The 26,238-nt window shown below is 51.2% G+C and overlaps 1 protein-coding gene across 1 annotated transcript in view; it reads left to right on the forward strand.

The window, feature by feature from the left end:
- The window catches only part of CDC42BPG (CDC42 binding protein kinase gamma), an 83,337-nt gene that overhangs the window by 55,861 nt on the left and 1,238 nt on the right, over positions 1-26,238 (forward strand). Inside the window, exons 22-35 of the mRNA XM_084824500.1 lie at positions 4,644-4,696; positions 6,411-6,515; positions 7,342-7,515; positions 10,770-10,875; positions 12,875-13,008; positions 13,858-13,997; positions 14,540-14,621; positions 16,748-16,964; positions 17,497-17,559; positions 18,643-19,230; positions 20,872-20,969; positions 22,531-22,615; positions 23,495-23,615; positions 25,739-25,856. Coding sequence (XP_084680626.1) covers positions 4,644-4,696; positions 6,411-6,515; positions 7,342-7,515; positions 10,770-10,875; positions 12,875-13,008; positions 13,858-13,997; positions 14,540-14,621; positions 16,748-16,964; positions 17,497-17,559; positions 18,643-19,230; positions 20,872-20,969; positions 22,531-22,615; positions 23,495-23,615; positions 25,739-25,856 — 2,084 coding nt within the window. The remainder of the gene's footprint in view (positions 1-4,643; positions 4,697-6,410; positions 6,516-7,341; positions 7,516-10,769; positions 10,876-12,874; positions 13,009-13,857; positions 13,998-14,539; positions 14,622-16,747; positions 16,965-17,496; positions 17,560-18,642; positions 19,231-20,871; positions 20,970-22,530; positions 22,616-23,494; positions 23,616-25,738; positions 25,857-26,238) is intronic.

Consider the following 26,238-nt stretch of genomic DNA (forward strand, 5'->3'; position numbering starts at 1 on the left):
ACAGAGGTTTCAGGGAGGCCAAGCTTGAATTTCTGTTGTAGGGTGGGTCGCTTGTATTCTATGTAGAGTGGCCATTTTTGCATGCCTGGACAAGAGGAATTGCATCACCAAAACAGAGGATGAAAGAGGACACTGATTTTTATAACATGAATGCAAATTTATATGTATAGGTGCAAGTTTAGAAATAATAACCATAATTTAAATAGAAATGCAAGACATCTTACCGTCGGTTGTGGAATGAGCGTCCCAGAGATGCTCGCCTGGTGCCTACGTTGTGCTCCTTCCAGGAGAAGACCTTTTTATTTTCCCTGGCATGTTAGTCTTTGAGCTCTGTTGTTTTTAAACCTGTTTGTTGTTGTTGTTCAGTCGTTCAGTCGTGTCCGACTCTTCGTGACCCCATGGACCATAGCACGCCAGGCCTTCCTGTCCTGCGCACTCTCCCGGAGTGTGCTCAGGTTCATATTCATTGCATCGGTGATGCTATCTAGCCATCTCATCCTCTGCCGTCCCCTTCTCCTTTTGCCTTCAGTCTTTCCCAGCATCAGGGTCTTTTCCAGAGAGTTTTCTCTTTGCATTAGGTGGCCAAAATATTTCAGCTTCAGCTTCAGTATCTGACCTTCCAATGAGCACTCAGGGTTGATTTCCTTTAGGATTGACTGATTTGACCTCCTTGCAGTCCAGGGGACTCGTAAGAGTCTTCTCCAGCACCACAGTTCGAAAGCATCAATTCTTCGGCGCTCAGCCTTCCTTACAGTCCAGCTCTCACAGCCATACATTGCTACTGGGAAAACCATAGCTTTGATTAGACGGACCTTTGTCGGCAAGGTGATGTCTCTGCTTCTTACTATGCTGTCTAGGTTTGCGATAGCTTTCCTCCCAAGGAGCAAGCGTCTTTTAATTTCATGGCTACAGTCACCGTCTGCAGTGATCTTGGAGCCCAGAAAGTAAAATCTGTCACTGCTTCCATTTCTTCCCCTTCTATATGCCAGGAAGTGATAGGGCCAGATGCCATGATCTTCGTTTTTTTAATGTTGAGTTTCAAACCAGCTTTTGCACTCTCCTCTTTCACCCTCAACAAGAGGCTCTTTAGATCCTCTTCGCTTTCTGCCATTAGGGTGGTATTGTCTGCATATCGGAGGTTGTTGATAATTCTCCCAGCAATCTTAATTCCAACCTCTGATTCATCCAACCCGGCATTTCTCATGATGTACTCTGCATATAAGTTAAATAAGCAGGGTGACAATATGCAGCCTTGTCGTACTCCTTTCCCAATTTTGAACCACTCGGTTGTTCCATGTCCGGTTCTTACTGTTGCTTCTTGACCCTCGTACAGGTTTCTCAGGAGACAGGTAAGGTGGTCTGGTATTCCCATCACTTTAAGAATTTGCCACAGTTTGTTGTGATCCACACAATCAAAGGCTTTAGCATAGTCAATGAAGCAGAAAGAGAAGTTTTTCTGGAATTCTCTTGCTTTCTCCATGATGCAGTGAATGTTGGCGATTTGATCTCTAGTTCCTCTGCCTCTTCGAAACCCCACTTGTACTTCCGGTAGTTCTTGGTTCGCATACTGCTGAAGCCTAGCTTGTAGGATTTTGACCATCACCTTGCTGGCATGTGAAATGAGTGCAATTGTGCGGTAGTTTGAACACTCTTTGGCATTGCCCTTCTTTGGAATTGGAATGTAAACTGACCTTTTCCAATCTTGCGGCCATTGCTGAGTGTTCCAAATTTGTTGGCATATTGAATGCAGCACTTTAACAGCATCGTCTTTTAGGATTTTAAATAGCTCAGCTGGAATACTGTCATCTCCGCTAGCTTTGTTGTTACTAATGCTTCCTAAGGCCCACTTGACTTCACTCTCTAGGATGTCCGGCTCAAGTTCAGTGACCGCACTATCATGGCTATCAAGGACATTACTATCATGGCTATCAAGGACATTAAGATCTTTCCTGTATAGTTCTTCTGTGTATTCTTTCCACCTCTTCTTAATCTCATCTGCTTCTGTTAGGTCCCTGCCTTCTTTGTCCTTTATCATGCCCGTCTTTGCACAAAACGTTCCCTTGAGATCTCCAATTTTCTTGAAGAGATCTCTAGTCTTTCCCATTCTGTTGTTTTCCTCGATTTCCTTGCATTGTTCATTTAAGAAGGCCTTCTTGTCTCTCCTTGCTATTCTCTGGAACTCTGCATTCAGTTGGATATATCTTCCCCTTTCTCCCTTGCTTTTTGCTTCCCTTCTTTCCTCAGCTACTTGTAAAGCCTCATCAGACAGCCACTTGGCTTTCTTGCATTTCTTTTTCTTTGGGATGGATTTCGTTGCTGCCTCCTGAACAATGTTACGGACCTCCGTCCATAGTTCCTCAGGCACTCTGTCTATCAGGTCTAATCCCTGAAATCTATTCCTCACCTTCACTGTATATTCATAAGGGATATGATTTAGGTCATACCTGAATGGTTTAGTGGTTTTCCCGACGTTCTTCAATTTAAGCCGAAATTTTGCAAGAAGCAGCTCATGATCTGAGCCACAGTCAGCTCCAGGTCTTGTTTTTACTGACTGTATGGAGCTTCTCCATCTTTGGCTGCAAAGGACATAATCAATCTGATTTCGATATTGACCATCTGTGATGTCCATGTGTAGAGTCGTCTCTTGTGCTGTTGGAAAAGAGTGTTTGCTATGATCAGCGTGTTCTCTTGGCAAAACTCTATTAGCTTTTGTCCTGCTTCATTTTGTACACCAAGGCCATGCCTGCCTGTTATCCCGGTGATTTCTTGACTTCCTACTTTAGCATTCCAGTCCCCTATGATGAAGAGGACATCTTTTTTTGGTGTTAGTTCTAGAAGGTGTTGGAGGTCTTCATAGAACCGAGCAACCTCAGCTTCTTGGGCCTCAGTGGTTGGGGCATAGACTTGAATTACTGTGATGTTGAATGGTTTGCCTTGGATTCGTACTGAGATCATTCTATCATTTTTGAGATTGTACCCCAGTACTGCTTTTCCCACCCTTTTGTTGACTATGAGTGCTACTCTATTTCTTCTAAGGGATTCTTGGCCACAATAGTAGATATGATGGTCACCTGAATTAAATTCACCCATTCCTGTCCATTTTAGTTCCCTGATTCCCAAGATGTCGATGTTCAATCTTGCCATCTCATGTTTGACCACCTCCAGCTTACCTTGATTCATTGATCTGACATTCCAGGTTCCTAAACAATATTGTTCTTTACAGCATCGGATTTTCTTTTCACCACCAGACACATCCACAGCTGAGTGTCCTTTCAGCTTTGGCCCAGCTGTTTCACTCTTTCTGGCGCTACTTGGAAATACCCTCTGCTCTTCCCCAGTAGTATATTGGACACCTTCCGACCTGAGGGGCTCATCTTCTGGCATCATATCTTTTAGCCTTGTGATACGTTCCATGGGGTTTTCTTGGCAAGAATACTGGAGTGGGTTGCATTTCCTTCTCCAGTGGACCACATTTTGTCAGAACTCTCCACCATGACCTGTCCGTCTTGGGTGGCCTTGCACGGCATAGCTTATGGCTTCACTGAGTTACGCAAGCCCCTTCGCCACAACAAGGCAGTGATCCATGAAGGGGTTTAAACCTGTTATTGCATTGTAAATCTCTGCATTGCTGCTGGGTTTTATTTTGGTTTGCGCTTTTGTACGATGGTTTTAAGCTTTTACGTTTTAGATAGTATTTTCGGATGTCTTTGGGGCTTTTGATTGTTGTCAGCTGCCCAGACAGCTTTGGCTATCAGGCGGTATGGAAATGTAATTAATTCATTAAATAATTAATTGTCGAGAAGGCTGGACAGCTGACCTGTGTGCCTGGTGCTCAGTCTGCTGTCGAAGCGCCAACTATTCATGGGCAACTTCAAGGCCCTGGCTCTGCTCTCCCTCCCTATGGTTCCTTGACTTTAAACCAGAGTTAAAGTCTTTAAACCTGACCAGACTTTAAACCAGAGATAGGAAGCAATCCTATGGCTCCTAGACAAGAGTCTGGGGGCGGGGGGCATAGGATAGTTCAGATTCCTTGATCCAAGGTCAGAGGCAGCAGTCTGACCTTGGAGGGGGGAATTGGAGATCTGACATTCCTCCCCCTCACAACTGATACAGACTTGGCCTCTGAGGTTGGGATCCCGACCTCAGAGAGGGGGGAAAGGAGGCGTTTTTGGAGGGGAGGAGGGGAGGAGACCAGGGAGGTCTAGATACAAGCTATCCTGAACCTCTTCCAGCCTCCTTCTCTCCCCCTCCAAAACACCTCTGCAAGACAGGCAAAAAAGCCCATCTAGCAAAAAAAAAAATGCAGGTGGGAGGATGGGGAAGCAAAGATTGCCTCCACCAATTCTCCCTCCCTGCATTGGATGATCGGATGCCTCTGAGTTCAGGGGCTTACGATCATCAAGGGCGCAACCCATAGGATTGCGCCCTTCAAGTCTTTAAACCAGAATTGACTTTAAACCGGACTGGGCAGCCCACCAAGAGAGGACACCGCTCTTCAAAATAGAGGACTGTCCCCTGTACAGTAGGACACCTGGCCACCCTAGAGTACCATAAAGCCCTGTAAATACTGGGGACTTTATAGCAATCAGTGACGACTTTGGTTGACCCACCAAGAGTTTGCGTTTTCTGCCCTCTTCCAACAGGCATCAAGCACCAAGGACCCCTCATTCCCTTCCTCTCCTTCCGAAGTTCCAACGTAAGTCTTCTGTACTGTCCCACGATGTTGGCTGGAGAAGCCAAGGGGCGTGATTCGCGGGTTCTCCGAAATGGTGTTCAGGACAGGCACGAATTTCAAATTGCACTAATTTAATTTCAACATTCAAAATGTTGACGCTTCCCTACCGCCCTAAATTTAATTTAGAGATTGATATGATTGCAAAAACCCTAAACCATAAGTCTTGATTCATGCTGTTAACGTTTTAATCTTCACACAGTTATGCTCAGTATTCACTTCTAAACCCTAGTTAAACGGTTCTGTTCTAGAACCACTAACAAACTACAAGCCTTTTACAGGTGCCGGAATCTAAGAGCTGTTCTAAACAACGATCCTGTTTATTTTTTATTTGTGGTTATTGTAAATAGGTACTATAGATGGAAGGAACTAATATCTTTTAATGTAGGAGGGAATGTTCTTTGTGAAAACATTGTTTTTAGCAAGGGCTGGAATTACTGTTTATATTTTTCCCACTGATGAGGTCTAGTTTGGTCGGAATGTGTTTGGGACACAGGCACTGTATATTTGTACAGCCTTTTTGATTTGGGAATCAGTGTCGCAACTAGGGATGTCCGAATCTACCACCATCTGGGTTCTCCGGGCACCTGCCCAGCCCCTGCCCCTGCTCGCCCATCCCCAGACCATGTATGAGCCCTTCCCTTGTTCGGCGAGCGGCCTGCACTCACCCCGGCGGCCTCGTCGAGCTCCGTGGTTGCCATTTTTCAAAAAATAAAATGGAGATTGCAAAAAATGCACACAACAGCATATGTGCGAAAATGCACATTTTGCGATCGCCATTTTGCTTTTCAACAAATGGCCACCGCTGAGCTTGACGAGGCCGCCGGGGTGAGTGCGGGCTGCTTGTCAAGTGCAGGCAGGGGGCGAGCGGGGCTCAGGGGTGCGGGCAGGGGGGCTTCTGCCAGACTCCTGGATGGAATTAGGCGCCCACACCATCCCTAGTTGCAACAACGTACATGTGATTACGTTATTAGCTGGACTGCTAATAAGTTGTTTTAAACTTTGTGCAAGATATCAGTATTTATATTAAAATTGTGTTATTTTTTACACACGTAATGTTCCTTGAACCAGTGTTCACTTGTATTCAGTACCGAGCATGCTGGATTTTCCACCCCGCCCCCCAAGAAAACCTTTAAGATCCAAGAGAAGCCATGATTGGGAGGGTTGCCCCCCACCCAAGGAAAGAATATAAATATGGATTTGTAGATGCACATTCAAGTGAAGAGATCTTGCTAACAAAGGGCAGATGTGGAGTGACAATGGGTCTTCTGACGTGGTGTCAGTGTGTTTTTGCAAGTACCTCTGATCAGCAAGTCCTGCATTACATCCAATGCTGCAGCTAGGTAATTTTCGGCTTTGGACTGAAGCACGCACCTCACATTTCTCTTCTCCCCCACCAGTCCATGCTTTTAAACTGCACCCGCACACCTGAACAGCTACCGACCTGATTTGAACAAACAAACCCTGAGCATGTGCAGTTTTGTATTTTAAGCTCACTTAAATCATTGCCCCAACATGGCCACAGGAATAACATGGAGTTTGGTTCTGAAGTCCCCCTCATCTTCTGCTCTCTGGGTGGTCATTTGGGGTGGGGGGTGACATTGTCCCCAAATGCCAGGCCTCGCTGCACCATTGGTCTAATCCAGTAACAAGTTGTTTGTGTCGCCCTGCTTGTCAGAAGGACGCAATTGCTTTTGGGGGCTCCCCAGACCCCCAGGAGGCTTGGAGGACCACCGAGGAGGCCCAGCTGCATCCTGAGGGGAGGAGGAGTCTGCGGTCCAGCGTAAGTTCTAGTTGCTGCTATCCGGGAACAGAGTAGCCCTGAAGCAGGGAGGTGACTGCGCTCCCATTTCTCTGCTGATGCTACTCTTTGGTGCCATGTTCACATGGCATGATGAGCCAGAAGTCCAGAGCATCCTGGCTTCTTGTGAACTTAAAGTTCTTACTGCCAGGAAGTGTCTTAAACCTGGGGCCCACACTAAACAGATCTGAAGGTACCAATGTGACTCAGATCCACTTGTGTGAAAGAATGATGGTTTATCGATAGTTCACACCTGATGCCTCAAAATCAAATTCAATACAGCAAGGAGGCCTTAGGAGAGGCATTTCCACCTTTTAGAGTGGAGAAAAATCTGCTCAAAGCCAGGAGACCACCAAACCACGGGTCGTTTGGGAAAAGGGGGGTTGCCTGTCTGGGGAACCCTGGGGGGCCGGATTTGGTCCCCATGCCTGAGGTTCCCCACCACGGGTGTAATGCATCATCCAAACTGGGATTCCTGGATCCGTGCTCCCGTGACAAGCCAGAATTGCAAGCCATGTTCTGCTCTTGATTTATGATTCCTGGCTTGTTTGGGGTCTTGGATTAGACAACAAGCTAAACAAACTGTCCCTGGTTTGTTAAGCAGTTGCAGTGGCAAATGGGCTGCCTGCATCAGTGTGTAGCTCAGCCACGATAAGCCAGGATACTCCAGAATCCTGGCTTATCGTACCATGTGAATACGGTCAATATAGATAGGCAGGCATTGCGAAGTTTGGATTAGCCGGGAGAGCAGGAGATCTTAAACGGGAGGTGCTGTTCCTGCTCATTCCTTTCCCCCGTTTCATCCCAGGTGCCGCATTTGATGTCTCCAAGCCAGGCGACAGCAGCCACCACAGACAGCACTGACTCCGGATCCCTAAAGGTGATGGACTCTTGGCCTAAATATCTTTATTCTGGCTCCAGCTTTGAGGTGGGGGCTCAGCAAAGTGTGGGCCTCTCCTCCATCGCTCGGTCCCAGCTGGCTGTGTGTTTACCGGGTGGCCATGGTGGGTAGCTTTGCACCACTCTTTAAAATGTCTATATTGCCCCAGAGGGATATGATGCTGGATGCCCCAGGGCATTCTGGGACATTTGAAATGGTTCGTCGTTACCTGGTGGGGGGCGGGAGTCAGGTCAGTCGTCATCGCCAGTGGGCCCCCTCAGTTGCCCAAGTTCCAGGGGCTAATGCCAGACCTGGGACTGAGGTCTGATTAACCCCAGGATTAAGCTCTCTTTGACTGGGTTCACACAACATGCTAAACCGTGATGGTTTATTTTCCGGAACAACCCATGATGGGTTAGCGTGTTGTCTGTGGATGTTTCCGCCATGCACATAGTGGATCATTTCCCCCAAATAAGCCCCCCTGAAAACCCACAGTCTGCAGTAAGGGTGATTTTACCCATGGTGGGTTAGTGTGTTGTCTGTTGCACCAGCATAGGTTACAGAGGTCGCCTACAGAGCTGCTCGGCAGGAGCGGCCAAAAACATTGCTGCCACTCTGCTCCTTTTAAGCAGTCTCTATTCCCGCCACAAAGGAAGCTGGGATACCTGCCCGGGTGGGTGGGAGGACTACAGGAGGAGGAGGGGTGAGTGTGTGTGTGAAATAAACTACTCTGTGTATCTTGCTTGCCTGATCGTCTGATGGGAGCATAGGTTGTTTGCCTAACCACCTACCTGGCATAGCTTGCCACCCACCATGGCTTAGCGCCATGTGTGAATCCAGCCAGTGTCTCTTCTAAACTCCTCTCCTACAGTGAGAGTGTAACACCCTTTTTACAAGAGCCACAGTGACCTGGTTCACACAACACGACAAGCCAGAGTACGGGTTGAGTGTGGGTTGTCGTTGAACCATGGGTCATTGAGTTGTGTGAAGAGGTGCTCAATTCCTACTTTGGCTCAGTCTTCTCCCCAAAGAGGGTCTATGACCCCCCTGGCAAAGGCGAAGTACAGGCTGAAGGGGCAGGATTGCAGCTTGAGATCGACAGGCATATGGTCAAGGAACACCTCATTACTTTGAATGAGTTCAAATCTCCAGGGCCAGATGAAATGCATCCTAGAGTCATAAAGGAACTGGCAGAAGAACTCTCAGAACCGCTGTCTATTCTCTTTGAGAAATCATGGAGGACAGGGGAAGTGCCAGATGACTGGAGGAGGGCTAACGTTGTCCCTATCTTCAAAAAGGGTAAAAAGGAGGAACCTGGGAACTACAGACCAGTCAGTCTGACATCAATCCCTGGGAAAATTCTGGAGCAGATCATAAAGCAATCCATCTGGAAGCACCTTGACAACAATGCCGTGATTACTCGAAGCCAACATGGATGCGTCAAAAACAAGTCCTGCCAGACAAATCTGATCTCATTTTTTGATCAAGTCACCTCCCTTGTAGACCGTGGGAATGCTGTAGACATCATATACCTCGACTTCAGCAAAGCTTTCGACAAAGTGCCCCATGATATCCTGATGAGCAAACTAGCTCAAAGTGGGCTAGATGAAACAACGATCCGGTGGATCCACAGTTGGCTACGCAATCGGACTCAAAGAGTGCTTATGAATGGGACCTTCTCAAACTGGGGAAAGGTAACGAGTGGGGTACCGCAGGGCTCAATCCTGGGCCCAGTGCTCTTCAACATTTCTATGAATGACTTGGAGGAGGAGGTGCAGGGAATGGTGATCAAATTTGCAGATGAGACAAAATTGGGAGGGATAGCTAATACTTTGGAAGACAGAAATAAAATTCAAAGTGATCTGGATAGACTGGAGCGCTGGGCAGAAAACAACAGAATGACATTTAATAGGGACAAATGCCAAGTTCTGCACCTAGGAAAAAGAAACCAAATGCACAGTTACAAGATGGGGGATACGTGGCTCAACCACACTACAAGCGAGAAGGATCTTGGAATTGTTGTCGATCACAAGCTGAATATGAGCCAACAATGTGATGTGGCTGCAAAAAAGGCCAATGCTATTTTGGGCTGCATTCATAGAAGCATAGCTTCCAAATCCCAGGAAGTACTAGTTCCCCTCTACTCAGCACTGGTTAGGCCTCATCTGGAGTACTGTGTCCAGTTCTGGGCACCACACTTTAAGAAGGATGCAGACAAACTGGAGAGGGTTCAGAGGAGGGCAACAAAGATGATCAGGGGACTGGAAACAAAGCCCTATGAAGAGAGACTGAAAGAACTGGGCATGTTTAGCCTTGAGAAGAGAAGACTGAGGGGAGATATGATAGCACTCTTCAAGTCCTTGAAAGGTTGTCACAGAGAAGAAGGCCAGGATCTCTTCTCGATCATCCCAGAGTGCAGGACACGGAATAATGGGCTCAAGTGACAGGAAGCCAGATTCCGGCTGAACATCAGGAAAAACGTCCTGACTGTAAGAGCAATACGACAATGGAACCGATTACCTGGGGAGGTGGCAGGCTCTCCCACACTGGAGGCCTTCAAGACGAGGCTGGACAGCCATTTGTCAGGGATGCTCTGACTTGGATTCCTGCATTGAGCAGGGGGTTGGACTCGATGGCCTTGTAGGCCCCTTCCAACCCTACTATTCTATGATCTATGATTCTAACCCAGCCCCGCTAACAAACCATGGTTTGCTCACCATGAACAACCCACAGTTCACAACCCAACAACAAACCATGGGTTCTCTTTGTGGGTACTTCGTAGCTAACAAACCATGGTTTGTTAGCATGGCTGAGTTAACGCAACATAACAACTCATGATTCACCAACAACCCAGGGTTCAACGACAACCCACACACAAGCCATACTCAACCTGTACTCTGGCTTGTCGTGTTGTATGATCCCAGTCACTGGCTTCCGCTGTGTTTTTACAGATAATTTGAAATACACGCAATTTACCTTTGAAGCCCTAAATCAGGTCAGCACACACTGCCCTTCCTTGCAGGTGCCCCCACCCCTGAATTTGCAGCCCATTTGCAGTGGTATGGCAGTGAAAGGGGGGGGGCAATTTCCCCTTGTTATTTAAAAAAAACTAAGCCTGATCTCCCCCGCACCACTTTTTAAATAGGTGTTTAACTGTTCCTTCTGTCTCTGTTTTTAAAGGGTTTAATTTATAACGTTATTAATGTTTATGGTGTGTGTATGTGTGTGTGTGGGGGGTATTTTTTAAGCACGGAGCTTTGTGACCACAACAGAAGGGCAAGGTATGCTTTCTCTACATAAGCAAACGAATACATAGATGAAATAATTCTCCCTCACCCACCCACCGTTTTTTCCAGCCCAAATCTCACAGCTTCAAAATGCAAAGCTTCTCCACACCCACCAAGTGTATGCGCTGCACATCACTCCTGGTTGGCCTGGTCCGGCAAGGCTTGGCTTGTGAGGGTGAGTGACGTCTTGCGTGGGCAGGGAAGGATCCCAGCTCAGTGGTAGAGCAGGAGAAGTTTCAGCCTCCATGAGGGAGGCTCAGAAGGCGGCAACAAGGGGAGGGCCTTCTTGGTGGTGGCCCCCCAGTTCTGGAATAATCTCCCCAATGAGGCCCGCCTGGTGCCAGCATTGTTATCTTTTTGGCACCAGGTTAAGACCTTTCTCTTTTCTCCGGGATTTGGCAGCATATGATGAGTTTTAAGCAGTCCTGGATTTGTCTTATGGTTATGGTTGTTTTTAAAGTTGTTTTTAGATAAATGTTGTCTCCGTGTATACTGCTTATGCATGTGTTTTTATGTCAGTGGTTCTTAAACTTTGTGTACTATATTTTAATGATTTTTAATCTTTGTGACTTGCCCAGAGAGCTTTGGCTATGGGGTGGTATTGAAATGTTGTTGTTGTTGTTAATAATAACAACAGCAGCAACAACAACAACAACAACAATAATAATATTTCAACTCCTGCCTAAATCTCTGAAGAGCCGCTGTCACTTAGTGTGGACAATGCTGAGATGGATGGACCAATGACCTGACTCAGTATAAAGCAGCTTCCTATGTTCCTATTCAAATCAGCCCTTTATTCAGAACGATGAGGACTAGAATCTTACTTAAGGCAGATTCTTATGTTCCCAGAGCAATAGGGGAGTTTGAATCACACTGCCACCCAAGCAGGATCCAGGTCAGTGTGTCAAGGAACAGAGTGGCATTGGAGAGCCAAATGTGGTTCTATGTAAGCGAGTGTAAAGTGATGCTCATTGGGGCAAAAAATCCCAACTTCACATATAAGCTGATGGGATCCGGGCTGGCCATGACTGACCACGAAAGAGATCTTGGGGTTGTGGTGGGCAGCTCAATGAAAACGTTGACCCAGTGTGTGGCCGCTGTGAGAAAGGCAAATTCCACGTTGGGCATAATTAGGAGAGCTGAAGATAAAATTGCCAATATCATACTGCTCTCTATGGTGCAGCCATACTTGGAATACTGTGCACAGTTCTGGTCACGACACCTAAAAAAGGATATTGTACAGCTGGAAAAAGTGCAGAAAAAGGCAACTAAAATGATCATGGGCTGGAGCAAAACCCCTATGAGGAAAGGCTACAACAGCTGGGATGTTTAGCTTGGAAATAGGGAGGGCAAGGGGAGACATGATAGACGTGTACAGAACTGTGCATGGGGTGGAGAATGTGGAGAGGGAGACGTTTTTCTCCCTCTCTCAAAATACTAGAACCCAAAGGGGTCATCCCATGAAGCTGATGGGTGGGACATTCAGGACAGATAAAAAGGAATCTTCACACAGTGCAGAGTCAAATGGAACTCACTCCCACAGGATGCAGTGATGGCCACCCACTTGGGTGGCTTTAAAAGGGGGTGGGACAAATTCTGGGTGGAGGAGAAGGCTCTCAACAGCTCCGAGTCCTGATGGCTCTGTGCTACCTCCAGTATCAAAGCCAGGATGCCTACATACACCAGTTGCTGGGGAACATGGGCGGGAGAGTGCTGCTGCACTCCTGTCCTGCTTGTGGGTGTCCTGTGGGCAGCTGGTCAGCCGCTGTGTGAACAGAACGCTGGACTGGGTGGACCCTTGGTCTGGCCCAGCAGGGCTCTTCCGAGGGTCTTAGGTGATGGTTTTTGCGGCAGGGATGTTTCTGGCATTCCCAAATCATATTCTTCTGAGCAAAGAAGCACCTTTGCGGGAATGGCCGAACGCTGGGGGCCTCTGACCGCTAGAACGGCACAGCCAAGAGCTGGAGGGATAGAGGCCGCCTCTTTCCCCACCCCCGAACGTTGTACGCCGCCCTGAGACCCTGTTGTTGCGGGGCTGCCAGCCGATCGAGAATAGGGCTTCTCCTGGGCAGCGTGCGCTGGTTCGGCCCCTCCCGCTCTGTGCTGCAGTGGCTCAGGGGACCGCTGGGTGCCTGTTCACAGCTGCGCCTCCTCCTCCTCCTCCGTTCTTTCAGCCTGTGACTTTGTCTGCCACGTTTCCTGTGCGGCGGCAGCCACCCTCTGCCCCATGCCCTCTGAACAGCTGCAGAAGACCCTTGGGGTCAACCCAACCAGCGGGACGGGGACTGCCTTCGAGGGGTTCCTGTCGGTAAGCTATCGAGTCTCCCTCCCTGCCTTGGATAGGGGACACCAGGGAGGATTGGGAAGGGCTGTTGCTCAGTTGCCTTGCAGGCAGAAGATCCCAGGTTCGATCCCCGGCATCTCCACGTAGGGCTAGGAAAGACCCCTCTCTGAAACCCCCAACAGCTGCTGCCAGTCAGTGTCGGCAACACTGAGTTAGGTGGACAGATGGGGACTGCCTTCGAGGGGTTCCTGTCGGTAGGATATCGAGTCTCCCTCCCTGCCTTGGATAGGGGATGCCAGGGAGGATTGGGAAGGGCTGTTGCTCAGTTGCCTTGCAGGCAGAAGGTCCCAGGTTCGATCCTCAGCATCTCCACGTAGGGCTAGGAAAGACCCCTCTCTGAAACCCCCAACAGCCGCTGCCGGTCAGTGTCAGCAACACTGAATTAGGTGGACAGCTGTAAGGCAGCTTCCTATGTTCCAGGTTACGTCAGCCGTTTTATGCAGGACCAGAATCTTACTTTCTTTTTTAGTGGGAGGGCCACAGGCCATGCAAAAGGCCCCAGGTCTAGGCCCCAGAGACCCCACATCTGAAACCCTGCAGAGGCCGTGCTGTGCTGTGCTGGCTGGGGAATGCTGGAAGCTGTAGGACCTTTTCCTGTCTAAACATGCATAGGGCTGTGCCCTTACCTTGTCCAGGATGCCTGCAGACCCAGCGTACAGCAGGGCGTTGGATTAGATGAGCTCCAGCATCCCTTCCGACTCTAAGATCCGGTGTATGTTTAGCACAGGGGAGCCCTGAATGTACCCTGCACCTATGCCCCCCCCAGCTGCAAGTGGAGGGCTTTGCTGACAACACCTGTCCCCTCCCCGAAAGGTGCCCAAGCCCTCCGGTGTGAAGAAGGGATGGCAGAGGGCTTTCGCCATCATCAGCGACTTCAAGGTATTCCTGTTCGACGCGCCAGAGGGAAAGACGTCCCAGTGCGATGTGGGCATCATGCACGTCACAGACATGAGGTCAGCGGGTGCCAGGCATGGAAGGACAGGCGGGAAGCAGCAAGGGGGTGGCATGTGTCCTGCTTTATGGGGGGCAGTCCTCTGTTGGGAGGGCCATCCAGAACCAAGTTTGGGCTGAGGATCAAGAGCCACGAGAAGGGAGAGCAGAGCAGAGGCCTGGAAGTGGCCCGCGCATTTTGTCCTTCTGCCCGCACACATTAACAGGGTAGCCGGTGTGGTACAGTGGCGAGAATGTTGGACTGGGAGTCGGGAGATCTGGGTTCGAATCCCCACTTGGCCATGGAAGCTCACTGGGCGACATTGGGCTCGTCACTGCCTCTTTCAGGCCAACCTTCCTCACAGGGTTGTTGTGAGGATAAAATGGAGAGAAGGGGGATCATAGAGTCATAGAATCATAGACTAGTAGGGTCGGAAGGGGCCTATCATGTGGGCTCCTTGGAGGAAAGACGGGATATAAATGCAAAAAATAAATAAAATAAATATTAACATTGGTATACCAAGGAGTGTCTCCACAGCTCTGTTTTTCCCCCTTCCGGCAACAGGGACGAGCAATTCTCTGTGGCCCCCGTCCTGGCCTCCGACGTCATCCATGCCAGCAGCAAAGATGTGCCTTGCATATTCCGGGTAAGAGAGAGGGAGCTGGAGAGTGCTGGATGGGCAGGAAAGGCGTGTGGTGTGATGGGCTAATAAATGATGATGATGATACCAACTCAACCGATATGCAGGTGATCATGATACAGCACTCCAGAGCAAAACAAATGACCACCAAAGCGCATCCAGTTTCCAAATTTATAAATCTTATCATTTAAAAAATGCCTGCATGAATTTATAGATTTTTTTAAAATTATAAAATGTATCTGTAAATTTATAAACTGGATGTGCTACTGGTGGTCACTTGTTTTATTTTGGATGATGATTAAATTATTATTATTAAATAATTACTATGATTTATTATTATTATTATTATTTATTATTTATTTTATTAGGAGTGGTAGTATTGTTATTCAATGTCCCCAGATGTTCTTGAACTATAACTCCCTCTCTGCCCACCAGGCATGTTTGTTGGGGATTATGGGTGCTGTAGTCCAATGGCATTTGGGATCCTAGTTTGTGAAAGGCTGTTTAATGTTTTATATCCTGCTCTTCTACTGAAAATGCCCAGAGCGGCACCCGACAAAAAGAAAATTACAAGTACCACTAAGGAATAATTCTTGCAAAGCAATAGCAAAGAACAGGTGCAATATTTATTTTATTGATATGGGAGTTTCTACCCTGCCCTTCAAAGGCATACACTTACAATGTTAAAAGCATGATACCTTTGTAAAAACACAATATCAGGCCATTCACAAGGGAGAGAGGTCGGACAAATACAAACACATTTCAGATAGAATTGTTATCGGTCCAGCAGGGCAAGAGCCTGCCGGAATTACAAAAACATTTTTGTAAGCTGACGGAAGATGCTCAAACGGGGGGCAGGGGGCCTTCCAAACTTTGTGGGTGAAGATATTCCATTTGGGTGCAGCCACTGAGAAGGCCCTACCTTTTGTCACGGCCAACTGACCTTCGCCCACAGATGGGACACCAGATCGTAGGTCAGAGCATAATACCACCAGTACTTAAAACGAAAGACGGGCCAAGGCAAGAGGCATAAGCCACCAAGGAAGCGTGTGCCAAAACACTGGTGTGCCTGGGCATTGGGACTGAAGTCTGCCCCCCCCCTGCAGCCTGGGGAGGCCCAAATGATCGTCCAGAGAGTGGCAGGTGATAGAGGGCAGTGGCGAAAAGGCCCTGCATCAGCAGGCATGCCTGGACCCACCCAGGGCTGATGCTGCTCAGCAAAACTTCCCTCTAATTTTTAAACATATTAGAGTTAGGGGGCAGCCAGCCAGGCATGTACACGGGTACAGATGCCCATTTTGTGATTGTTACGTTTAAAAGATATTATCCTTTTCTACCACAAAATAATGCTTATTCCCACGTCAATGTATTTGGGATCAGGGCAGCAGAAGAAATCCCCCTTGTATTCCTGTAGTCACGTTGGTGCTCTGATTTCAGTGAGTTTAAAATGCCAAACTGCACATGCTCAGCGTATTTCTTTTGTGAAGCCAAGGTTGACGAAGTGTTCCGCTTTGTTTTTTTGCTTTGACATATCAGGAATGTAGAAGCAGTTGTGAAGCATGGGATGGCAGGGAGGGGACAAGAAGAATCTGAGTTGTGTGCTTCACAGCTGAAGTAATACATATGGCCATCTAAAGAAGTCCCCATAAGTTCATTAAGTTCAGAGGCTAAAACAACTTACAGCACAATCCTATGCATGTTTAGACAGAAAAAAGTCCTACAGTTCCCAGCATGCCCCAGCCAGCCAACATGCTCCAGCAAAAAGCCCTACAATTCCCAGCATGCCCCAGCAAAAAGCTCTACAATTCCCAGCATGCCCCAGAAAAAAGCCCTTCGATTCCAGCATGTGCTAGAAAAAGCCCTACAATTCCCAGCATGCCCCAGCCAGCAAGCCATGCTGGCTGGGCATGCTGGGCGCTGTAGGACATTTTTCTCGAACAAACATGCATAGGATCGTGCCCGTAGCTGCACAGCTGTGCCACGTGGTCAGGCAGAGGCGCTCCGCATAGGGGTGCGGCCAAGTCTGCTCCTGGGGGACCGTCCCTGGGCAGAAGCGCTGGAGGGTGGCTTGGCATTTCATTTGGGGGCGCATCTCCCTCCGCTCCCTGACCCGCCTGGGTCCCGCCCCGCAGGTGACGGCCTCCCAGCTGAGCTCCCCTCACACCACCAGCTCGATGTTATTCCTCGCTGACAGCGAAGCCGAGATGAAGAAGTGGGTGCAGGTGCTGACCGAGCTGCACCACATCCTGAAGGAGAACCGACACCACGACCGCACCGTGTACCTACTCAAGGAGGCCTACGACAATGGCCTGCCCTTCGTCCCCCATGCGCTTTCGGCGGCCATCATAGGTACGGAGCAAAGGGCGGGGGTGTGGAACCTTAGGCCTGTGGGCCAAAGCCAGCCCCCCAGGGTTCCCTGGAAGGCCCCCCCTCCCCATGACCCCCCCCTTTCCACCAACCACTGCTGGGTGGCTTCCTGGCTCTTGTGTGGTTTTCGCCCCACTGTAAAAGATGAAATGCCTTTCCCAAGCCTGAGTTCCTGGCGGCAAGACCTTCAAGCTACAATGTCCTGGTGTTTGGGGGGCCTCCCCTTTTACCTGTGGCCCCGCCCACCACTGGAATGCGGCCCCCGAGAGTTCCTCCAAAGTGGAACCTGTCCCTCAGGCCAAAAGAGGGTCTGCCCCCCTGGCAGAGAGAAAAGATTCGCTTTAAGGTCGACGGTCCTTCAAGAACAGGAGCCGGGGTTTCTGCCGCCAGTGCTGAGTGGGCCTGAATTAGCCTTTAGCGGCCCCGGCTCGGTGTACTCCTGCTTGGCTTGACCTGTGCGCTGCCTCCGAGCGGAGGGTGGAGTGTCTCAGGATGGCCGTATGCTCTTTTGCAGACCGGGAGCGGATCGCGCTTGGGACGGAGGACGGCCTGTTTTTGATTCATCTCCGAACAAATGGTAGGGGGCATCTCCTCTTCCATCAACTCGGTGAGGGGCTCCGGGGGGGCGTGGGGTTGGACCTTGGACAAAATGGGGGCCCTAGCGTGGAGGTTTCCAGTACTGGCACGCGTGCACAGGAGTCTCTCGTTTTACCGCTGCAGCGGTGCTGCTATGGCTGAATCTTGGGGCCAAACTCCAGGGCCCCCCAATGACCCCCGAGAGAGTGGCAGGTGATTGAGGCAGACCCAAACAGATCTGGGCTGACATGGGCATTAAAATACACACACGCGCATTGGTGTGCACACACACACAGTCGGGGGAGCTGGCCAGCACGTACATGGTCCCCGACACTCATTTTATTATTTTGACATAAAGGTAGATACTACCCTTTTCTACATCCAAGTGGCGTTTATTCCCGAGTCAATGTGTTTCTCACTAGGGCAGCAGAAGCAAACTCTTTTCTCCCTGTCGTCTTGCTGGTGCTTTGATTTCAGGGAATTTAAAATGTGAACCCGAACGTACTCAAGGGTATTTCTTTTCTTTTTCTTTTTTTTATCACCGTTAGCAAACAGGGCTGTTGTTTTTGGGAGGGAGGTTGTTCCAACGTATTGGGAACGTAGAAGCAGTTATGAAGCATGGGATAGTGGTCAGAGGGAAGGGGGAAGACGAATGTTCTTTCTGTGACTCACAGCTGAAGTGATACACGTGGCTGTCTGAAGGAGGGGCCCAAGAAGACCAGGAAATCCAGGGTCTAAAATGAGCTCGCTGAACCGCCGCACCCCGGGACAGTCTGTGGCCGATTTCTGGTCCACTTCCCAGCCTGGTCACTGCCTCGTGTACCGAACGAGGTCTCTCAAGGTTCCTGGCTTACTTTCTCCAACCCATCTGAAAATGACCCTGCCCCTCTAGCGCGTCACTTCGCGGTCGGCTGGGTCGCACAGGGCTGCAGTTCCGGAGCGGCTTGCGTGGCCCTCCGGGAACTCGAGGTTGCCGTCCGGGGCCTGAAACCGCTACTGGGAACTGTGTGTGCGTCTTGTCCCCCTCTCTCGTTCCTGAGCCTTGACCCCGTCCCCGGCCTCCCCCTTTTCTCCCCCTCTCCAGACGTCCTGCAGGTGGGCGACTGCCGGCGGGTGCAGCTGCTCCTGGTCTCTCCGCAGGCCCAGCTGCTCTCGGTGCTCTGCGGCAAGAATCACAGCCTCCGCGTCTTCTCCTGGGCGGAGCTGGAGACCCCAGAAGCCCCAGGGACCAAAGTGGTGGAAGCCAAGGGCTGCCAGGCCGTGGCCGTGGGGCTCATCTGCCGCGGCACCACCCCCGTGCTCTGCGTGGCCTGCAAGCGCCAGGTCCTCTGCTTCCAGCTCACGGCCACTCGCCCTCCGCACCGGCGCATCAAGGAGATCCAGGCCCCGGGCTACGTGCAGTGCCTGGACATTCTGGGCGACCGTCTCTGCGTGGGCTACCCCTCTGGCTTCTCTCTCTACCCCCTGCTCAACGAGGGCCCCCCAGTAAGCCTGCCCCACCCTGAGGACCCCCGGGTGCCAGCCGTGGCCCAGATGGAGGCTCTGAAGGCCGTGGAGGTCAGCCTGAACGAGCTGATCCTCTGCTTCAGCGGCTTCGGCCTCTACGTGGACGGGCAGGGGCGCAGGAGCCGGCCCCAGGAGCTGATGTGGCTGGCACCCCCCCTCAGTTGCTGTGAGTGGAGCTCGGGTTTGCGGGGCACCGTTCTTGGTCCGCGGGACACGGAGTTTCAGTTGCTTCCTGCAGAAGGGAGTGGGGAACCTGCCTTCTAGCGGGCTGGAGATTTGTCTGTCCATCCCACTGTGTCTATCCCAGGGGTGCAGAACCTCGGGGCGCATATCCAGCACTCCTGGGTGCCTCAGATGGCCGCTCCCCTCCTCCCTGGCCACCGACTGTTTGCTGGTCTCCCAGCTTTTGTGAAGCTTTCCCCCACCCGTTCTAAAAAGTCAAAATGCCTCTCTTAAGGCCTAGCGACTGGCAGGAGGAGCGTGAAGTGGCAAGGTGTTAGTGGTTTGGGGTTTGGGGCCCTGCCCACTGCGGGAATGCGGGCCCCCAAAACTTCTCCAGAACAGATTTCGGCCCACCCCCTGGTCTGCAATGGCTGATAGCTGCTTTCCAGGGGTTTCCAGATAGGGTTCCCCCCCAGCTCTAGCTGGAGATGCCGGAGATCAAACCTGGGACCTTCTGCATGCAAAGCCGGGGCTCTCTCTACCGCTGAGCTCAAGTCCCTCTCGCTAATAATGAGCTCACTGGCCCTGGTTGGCCTTGAACCCGCAATCCCCAGCTCCAGAGGCAGACACCTTATCCATCAGGCCATGGGGCCATATGGAAAGATGCAGCCAGAGCATGCAATCTGTAAAATGATAGGTGCTGGGGCTCACATGTGACTGGACCCATGCCCCTCCCTTGTGGTCCAAAATGCGTGCGAGGGCTCAGTAGTTGGAGGAAACAAAGCCGCGGGGACGCTTTCCTCTCCAGCCAGCTTGTGGGAGCTGCCTGGGTTGACCGCTGAAAGCACACCATTCCCGCCAGGGGTAGTTAGATACGATGGGCCCCGCTCCGGAAAACAGGTTTGGGGGCTGAACCTGGAAAAGTGGGGCTGCCCCTGTTACTCCCTGTGGATCTGTTCTTCTCGCCCGGCCCTAGACACAAACACCAGCCTCCTCTGAACCTGGCACCCTCCAGATGCATTGGACTACAGCCTATAGTTCCCAGCCAGCATGGCCATTTGGTGGTGATGGGAATTGTAGTCCAACGTATCTGGAGGGTACCAGAGTGGTGGAAGGATTGGACATGCTGGCTGGAGGAGGATGGGAATTGTAGTTGATACATCAGGAGGGCACCAGGTTGGGAGATGATTGGCTATGCTGGCTGGAGGATGATGGGAAATGTAGTCTAGATATATCGGGAGGGCACCAGATTGGGGAGGATCGGTTATACTGGCTGAAATATTGGGAATTGTAGCCTAGATACATTGGGAGGGCACCAGGTTGGGGAAGACTGGTTATGCTGGCTGAGATGATGGGAGTTGTAGTCCAGATACATCAGGAGGGTGCCAGGTTGGCAGAGGATTGGCCATTCTGCCTGGAGGATGATGGGAGCTGTAGTCCAAATATATTGCAAGGATGCCAGTTGGAGGAGGATTGGCTATTCTGGCTGGGGATGACTGGAGTCATAGTCCAACCCACCTGGAGGGCGCCAGGTTGGGGAACACTGACGTAGACCCCCGCAGTGCCTCCTGCAGCACCGTGTGAATGAGGGGAGAGGTGTCCCTCCAGCCGGCCTTCACGTGCGCGCTGCCTGTTCCCCCCCCAGGCTACAGCGCTCCTCACTTGTCAGTATTCAGCGAGAATGCGGTCGATGTGTTCGATGTCAGGAAGGCCGAATGGATCCAGACCATCTCTCTGAAAAAGGTGTGTTTGGGGAGTGGGGTTGGGAGGGATGCCTTCTATCTACCTACCTACCTACCTACCTACCTCTGATGCATGCTGAACCAGGGAGGTGCTTTGACTCCATCCATAGCCTCTAGATCCATTGCTCTAAATGTCCCCCTCTCAGTTCACCCTCTGTCTCCTTCAGGGGTGGGAAACCAACGTGCTTGGTGCCCAATCCGGACCTCCTGGGGCCCCCTTCCCCCCCCCCGATCAGTTGGCGGTCCCCTGGCTTTTGTGCCGACTTTCCCCCATTCTAAAAGGGGGGGGGGGACGCCTCAGCTAAGGCCAAGAGACTGGCAGTGAGAGCGTTAAATATGCTGGCATTTCTGGCCCCGCCCCTTTTGCCTTGGGCCCCGCCTACCTGGAATGCAGCCCCCGAGAGCTTCTTCTAATTTGAATGTGGCCCTTGGGATGAAAGAGGTTCCCCACCTCTTGTTTTCTTGATGCCAATGAGGACTGAAGGCCCCTTGCGACATGGGGGGATTTGGGTGAGAAATAGTGCTGGGTCCTTGACTTGTGTAGGCAAAATCGGTTGGCTGCCGGGATCCAGGCCTCCGCTCCAGATGCCTCGAGCAACACCAGACAGGCCGCTTAACAAGATCAGCCTTGGATGGCCTTCTCTCTGTCCCATCAGCCAGGACAGCTAGACTGGTGGGGATGAGGGAGAGGGCCTTTTCTGTGGTGGCCCCCACTCTGTGGAACTCCCTCCCTAGGGAACTCCGTCATGCCCCCTCTTTAATGAGCTTCCGTTGTGCATTAAAAACGTGGTTGTTCAGGCAGGCATTTGGGGTGGGTTAGGGTATTTAAAAAAAAAAATTATGGTAGAATTTTATTGTTTTAAATTGTTTTATGGTGTGTTGTACATCGCCCAGAGTGGCTGGGTGACTAATAAATTTAATAATAAATAAATAAATAAATGTTGAGGCTGTCACCCTAAGGCGCCCTCTGTCTCTGCATCATCATCTCATGCTGGGTGGCTAACGGTAGCAGCCAGGGGTTAGCGCCAGGCACTTAAAAGATTCTATCCCACCCACAGGATAGAAACCGGCATAAAAAATTGCATATGTTGATTTATATCTATATATCCAAATGTAAAGAGAATGACTAGGATATATTTAAATTTCAGAGGAGGAAAAGTCAACTGAGTAATTTCTCACCCAAATCATCTCAAATAAAATTAATTTCTCAGTTTGTTTGTGCCCTCATTTGCATCCTAAACCAATGGAAAAAGTTTCCTGTTTAAACTGTAGCTTGACTGCCATGCAGGGAAGAGATTCCGGGTGGTGTGTGTGCTTGTGCCAGAGAATGTGGGGAAGGAGGAGTTAACTCTCCCCTCCCCAGCTGCAACCCCCTTGAAAAGTCCCCCCTGCACGGCAATGATGGAAAAACCTTTCTATTGGCACCCGTGGACGCTCAGGGAATAGACCCGGTGCCGTAGGAAAGGGATTTGGAGCCAGGCCCCGTGTGCCCAGGCCCAGCAACGCCCCGGTAGCAGCCCCGTCTCCTGCCTTGCTCGGAATGACGCCTTCTCTCCATCCAGGTCCGAGCACTGAACCCTGAGGGCTCCCTTTGCACTTTCGGCAGCGAGAAGGTCCGTCTGACCTACCTAAGGAACAAGACGGCAGGTAAAGCGGAGGCGACTGAACAGGGGAGGGAACCGCCCCAAACGAGGCTCAGGGCACGGCACGGCTCAGTCCAGATGCGTAGGTGTCCCGCAGGCTTTCTGGGGAGTCAGCCATCTGGGAGCCGGCCTGGCCTGGCCTGAGAAAGCCGCACGGCTGAGGCTGGCCGTCAGGACTGCGCATAGCCGCTTCGCGGAACCTTTGTTAAACTTCCCAAGAACAGGAGAGGAAGGCTGAGCCACAGGGCAGTGCAGCCATGGGGGGCGTCACCCAGTGGAGGCGGGTGGCTCCGATGTCACGGGGGTGGTGAATTCGCTCTGGGTTTCAGTCAAAACCAGCCTGAACTCCAAGGTGACTGAAACTCGGAGCGGATTCACCACCCCACTGACATCGGTGCCACCAGCTTCCACTGACGACACCCTAACAGTTTGTCAGCACATGTCCCGGGGCGCAGGGGAGTGCGTTCAAACAAGATGACCTCAGAGGGCCCCTTGTCTCATCCCCACCAGCGCCCACTCACTCTCCCTCTGGGTCTAGCGGCCACTCTCGCCAGAGGGGAAAAGCAGCCATGCAAGCCGGCCACAGCATTTGTGGGGTGCCTTCTCAGATTCGCCCCTCGCCCAGTTGCTTGCGCTTGCCTTCTGGGCTGGCGAGTGTGAGAGTTGGGAGCCGCAGCAAGAGGAGAAGCAGAGCCAGGCCCCCCCAGTGGGCAAGCCCTTGGCAGGGGCCCAGCCGTGCCGACCCCTGGCGCTGCCCTTGCAACGGGCGGAAAAGGCTCTTCCAAACAGCGGCAGAGTTTGCGTGTCTGGGGGGAAGGGGCTGGGCCAGCCTTGAAGCAGTTGGCGACTTGGGCCAATTCTCCGCCCCGTGCCCTTTTCCCAGATCAGGATGAGTTCGAAATCCCCCCAACGACCGATAACAGCCGGCGGCACCTCATCAGGACCAGGCATAAGCGCCGCTTCTCCTTCCGGATCTCCGAGGAGGAGCGGCAGCACCAACGGAGGTGAGGCCGATCGCTGGGGCGTCGCCAAGGGCTCCATCTCTGCAGCGGTGGTGTTCAGGGCTGCTCGGAGACCGGTGGCGTGCGGCTCGCGGGGTCGAAGCGCTGGGACTTTTGGATTCTCTGGGCCGTCACCTTTGCCTGCCACCCCCAAGACTCCCCTCATCCCTCTGAGCTTAGCTGCAACCCTCGCAATAACTGGGGCGAAATGAATTTCCCCAGCAACAACATAGGGTCCCCTGTTGTCAGGCAAAGGATTTTGGGGTGGCTCGGTCTCGCGTGGGCAATTAAGACTCACTAGTTTGACCAAAGCCCTGCTCCTGGTGGAGCTGAAAGCTGCCAGAACCGGTTTGATGACTTTGAGAGCCTCTGTTTCTCTCAACAAAAGGAAGCCTTAGACAATCTTGAGCGGGCGGGCTTATGCTGTTTGGGGACCTATTGTGTCTAGGGATGTACGAAAGTGACTTACCTTTCCACGGATTATGTTGATGCTGGGGGGAGGCATTCCGTCCCTCCCCCCGGAATCCTGGCCGGGGGGGGGGAGGCGCTCCGTTCCTCCCCCCCGGAATCCTGGCTGGCCAGCTCCGCTCCGCAGGGATTCTGCGGAGCTGCCGGCCGGCTCCGCCAGCAGCCGGACATCCGGCCGCTGGCTAGCAGGGACGCAAATGGCGGCGGCCATAGCCGCCGCCGTTTGCGTCCCTGAAGTCAGCCATCATAGGCTACGTAAATGTTTACGTAGCCTATCACGGCTGGTTTAAAACAAAAAAACGCACGTATGCAAATGGCGGCGGCCATGGCTGCCGCCATTTGCGTTCCTTATTTTGTCACGTCTTAGTCTACGTAAACATTTACGTAGACTAAGACGGCGAAAATAAGGGAAACACAAATAGCGTAGCATCTACGCTATTTGCGTTCCCCTTGTTTTCGCCGTCTTAGTCTACGTAAATGTTTACGTAGACTAAGACGTGACAAAATAAGGAACGCAAATGGCAGCGGCCATGGCCGCTGCCATTTGCGTACACGCGTTTTGTTTTTTTTAAGTCAGCCATGATAGGCTACGTAAACATTTATGTAGCCTATCACGGTGTTTTTTTAAAATCTAGCCGTGATAGGCTACGTAAATCTTTACGTAGCCTATCACGTTTTTTTGTTTTGTTTTGTTTTTTAACTGGAAATGGTGGCAGCCGCCGCCAGGAAGATCTGCCCAAGGGAAGTCCCGGGGGGGGGGGTAGGCTGTTCCGCCACCGATTTCGGGGGGCCGAATGCGCCGGCATTCGGCCTCCCCGAGATCTGTGGCGGAACTTTCGTATATCCCTAATTGTGTCCCTCTGTTTCCCCTGATCATGAGTAGGCTCAACTGCACCCTCTCCAAAGCTAAATCTGTCATGCAAGCAGAAAATTGGCCTCACCCTGTGCTTTTCTCAGTACCTAGGAAGCCCGGGAACCTGCCTTCCACCAAGTCAAAATCAGCGGCTATTTTGCCTATTCGAGCCGTGGTGGAGGCGTGCCGTAGCTTCTTACTACATGCGAGCCCAGCGAGGGTGGGTTGTTGGGTGGTGGACAAGCCACCCACAGCCCTGAAACAGCCCCTGGTTTCTGGGTGGCTCGGCAGCCACCCCAACAACCCACCCTTGCCCGGTTCACACGCAACGAGAACCCGCGGCAGCTTGAACCACCAATTTGGCGTTCACGGGCACTGCCGCCGACCATAGCAATTAAGCCACGGTGATGGTGTGAACCAGATCACTGTCTTGGTGGTGGCATCTCTCCACGTGTCAAACGCGTTTTCCAATCCTACCTGGAGATGCTGGGAATCAAACCTGGAACCTTCTGCATGCAAAGCAGGTATTCTGCCACTGAGTTACAGCTCCTCCGTAAATTACTTCTTCTTTTATCCTACCCTTCCTCCACATCAGAGTGGTATATCTGTGGTTCCCTCCATCATCCAAATTTTATCTTCATAACAGTCCTGCACAGAAGGTTAGGTTGAGAGATAGTGACTGGCCAGAGTCGCTGAGTGGAGATTGAAACTGGGTTTTCCCAGTATACATTCATTGTGCCAGTGCCTGCATCTTGCTAGCTATGCACCCAGCTGTAACCGCGCGCTTGCTTTATGTGTCTCGCAGGGAGATGATGCGGGACCCCAGCCTGCGCTCCAAGCTCATCTCTAGCCCCAGCAACTTCAACCACCTGGTCCATGTAGGGCCAAGCGAGAGGCACCGTCAGCTGCAGGAATTGCACGTGGTGAGTTGTGGCGACCTGCTGGAATTCACAAGGCTGGCTTGCTGTGGCGGGAGGCGAAGGAAAAAGTGTTGCCCTGTTTTTGCAGTTTTGAAATCGTTCTCGTGTGGCAAGAGTCATCCATGCCTTGGTTGCATCACGGTTAGATTACTGCAATCTGCTGTACCAGGGGCTACCCTTGAAGACTGTTCAGAAGCTTTCATTGGTGCAAAATGTGGCAGCTGAGTTGTTAACCAGTCCATGGGATCATGATAGCACCCCATATTGAGTCCCAGTATTGGGAAAAAGGCGGGATATAAATAAATATTATAATAATAATATAATAATAATATTGAAAGATCTGCACTGGTTGTCAGTTGTTTTCCAGGATCAATTCAAGGTGTTG

Source organism: Heloderma suspectum, chromosome 17, assembly GCF_057233095.1.
Source record: "Heloderma suspectum isolate Gila_16-S chromosome 17, 16-S_ref, whole genome shotgun sequence".
Classification (NCBI taxonomy): domain Eukaryota; kingdom Metazoa; phylum Chordata; class Lepidosauria; order Squamata; family Helodermatidae; genus Heloderma; species Heloderma suspectum.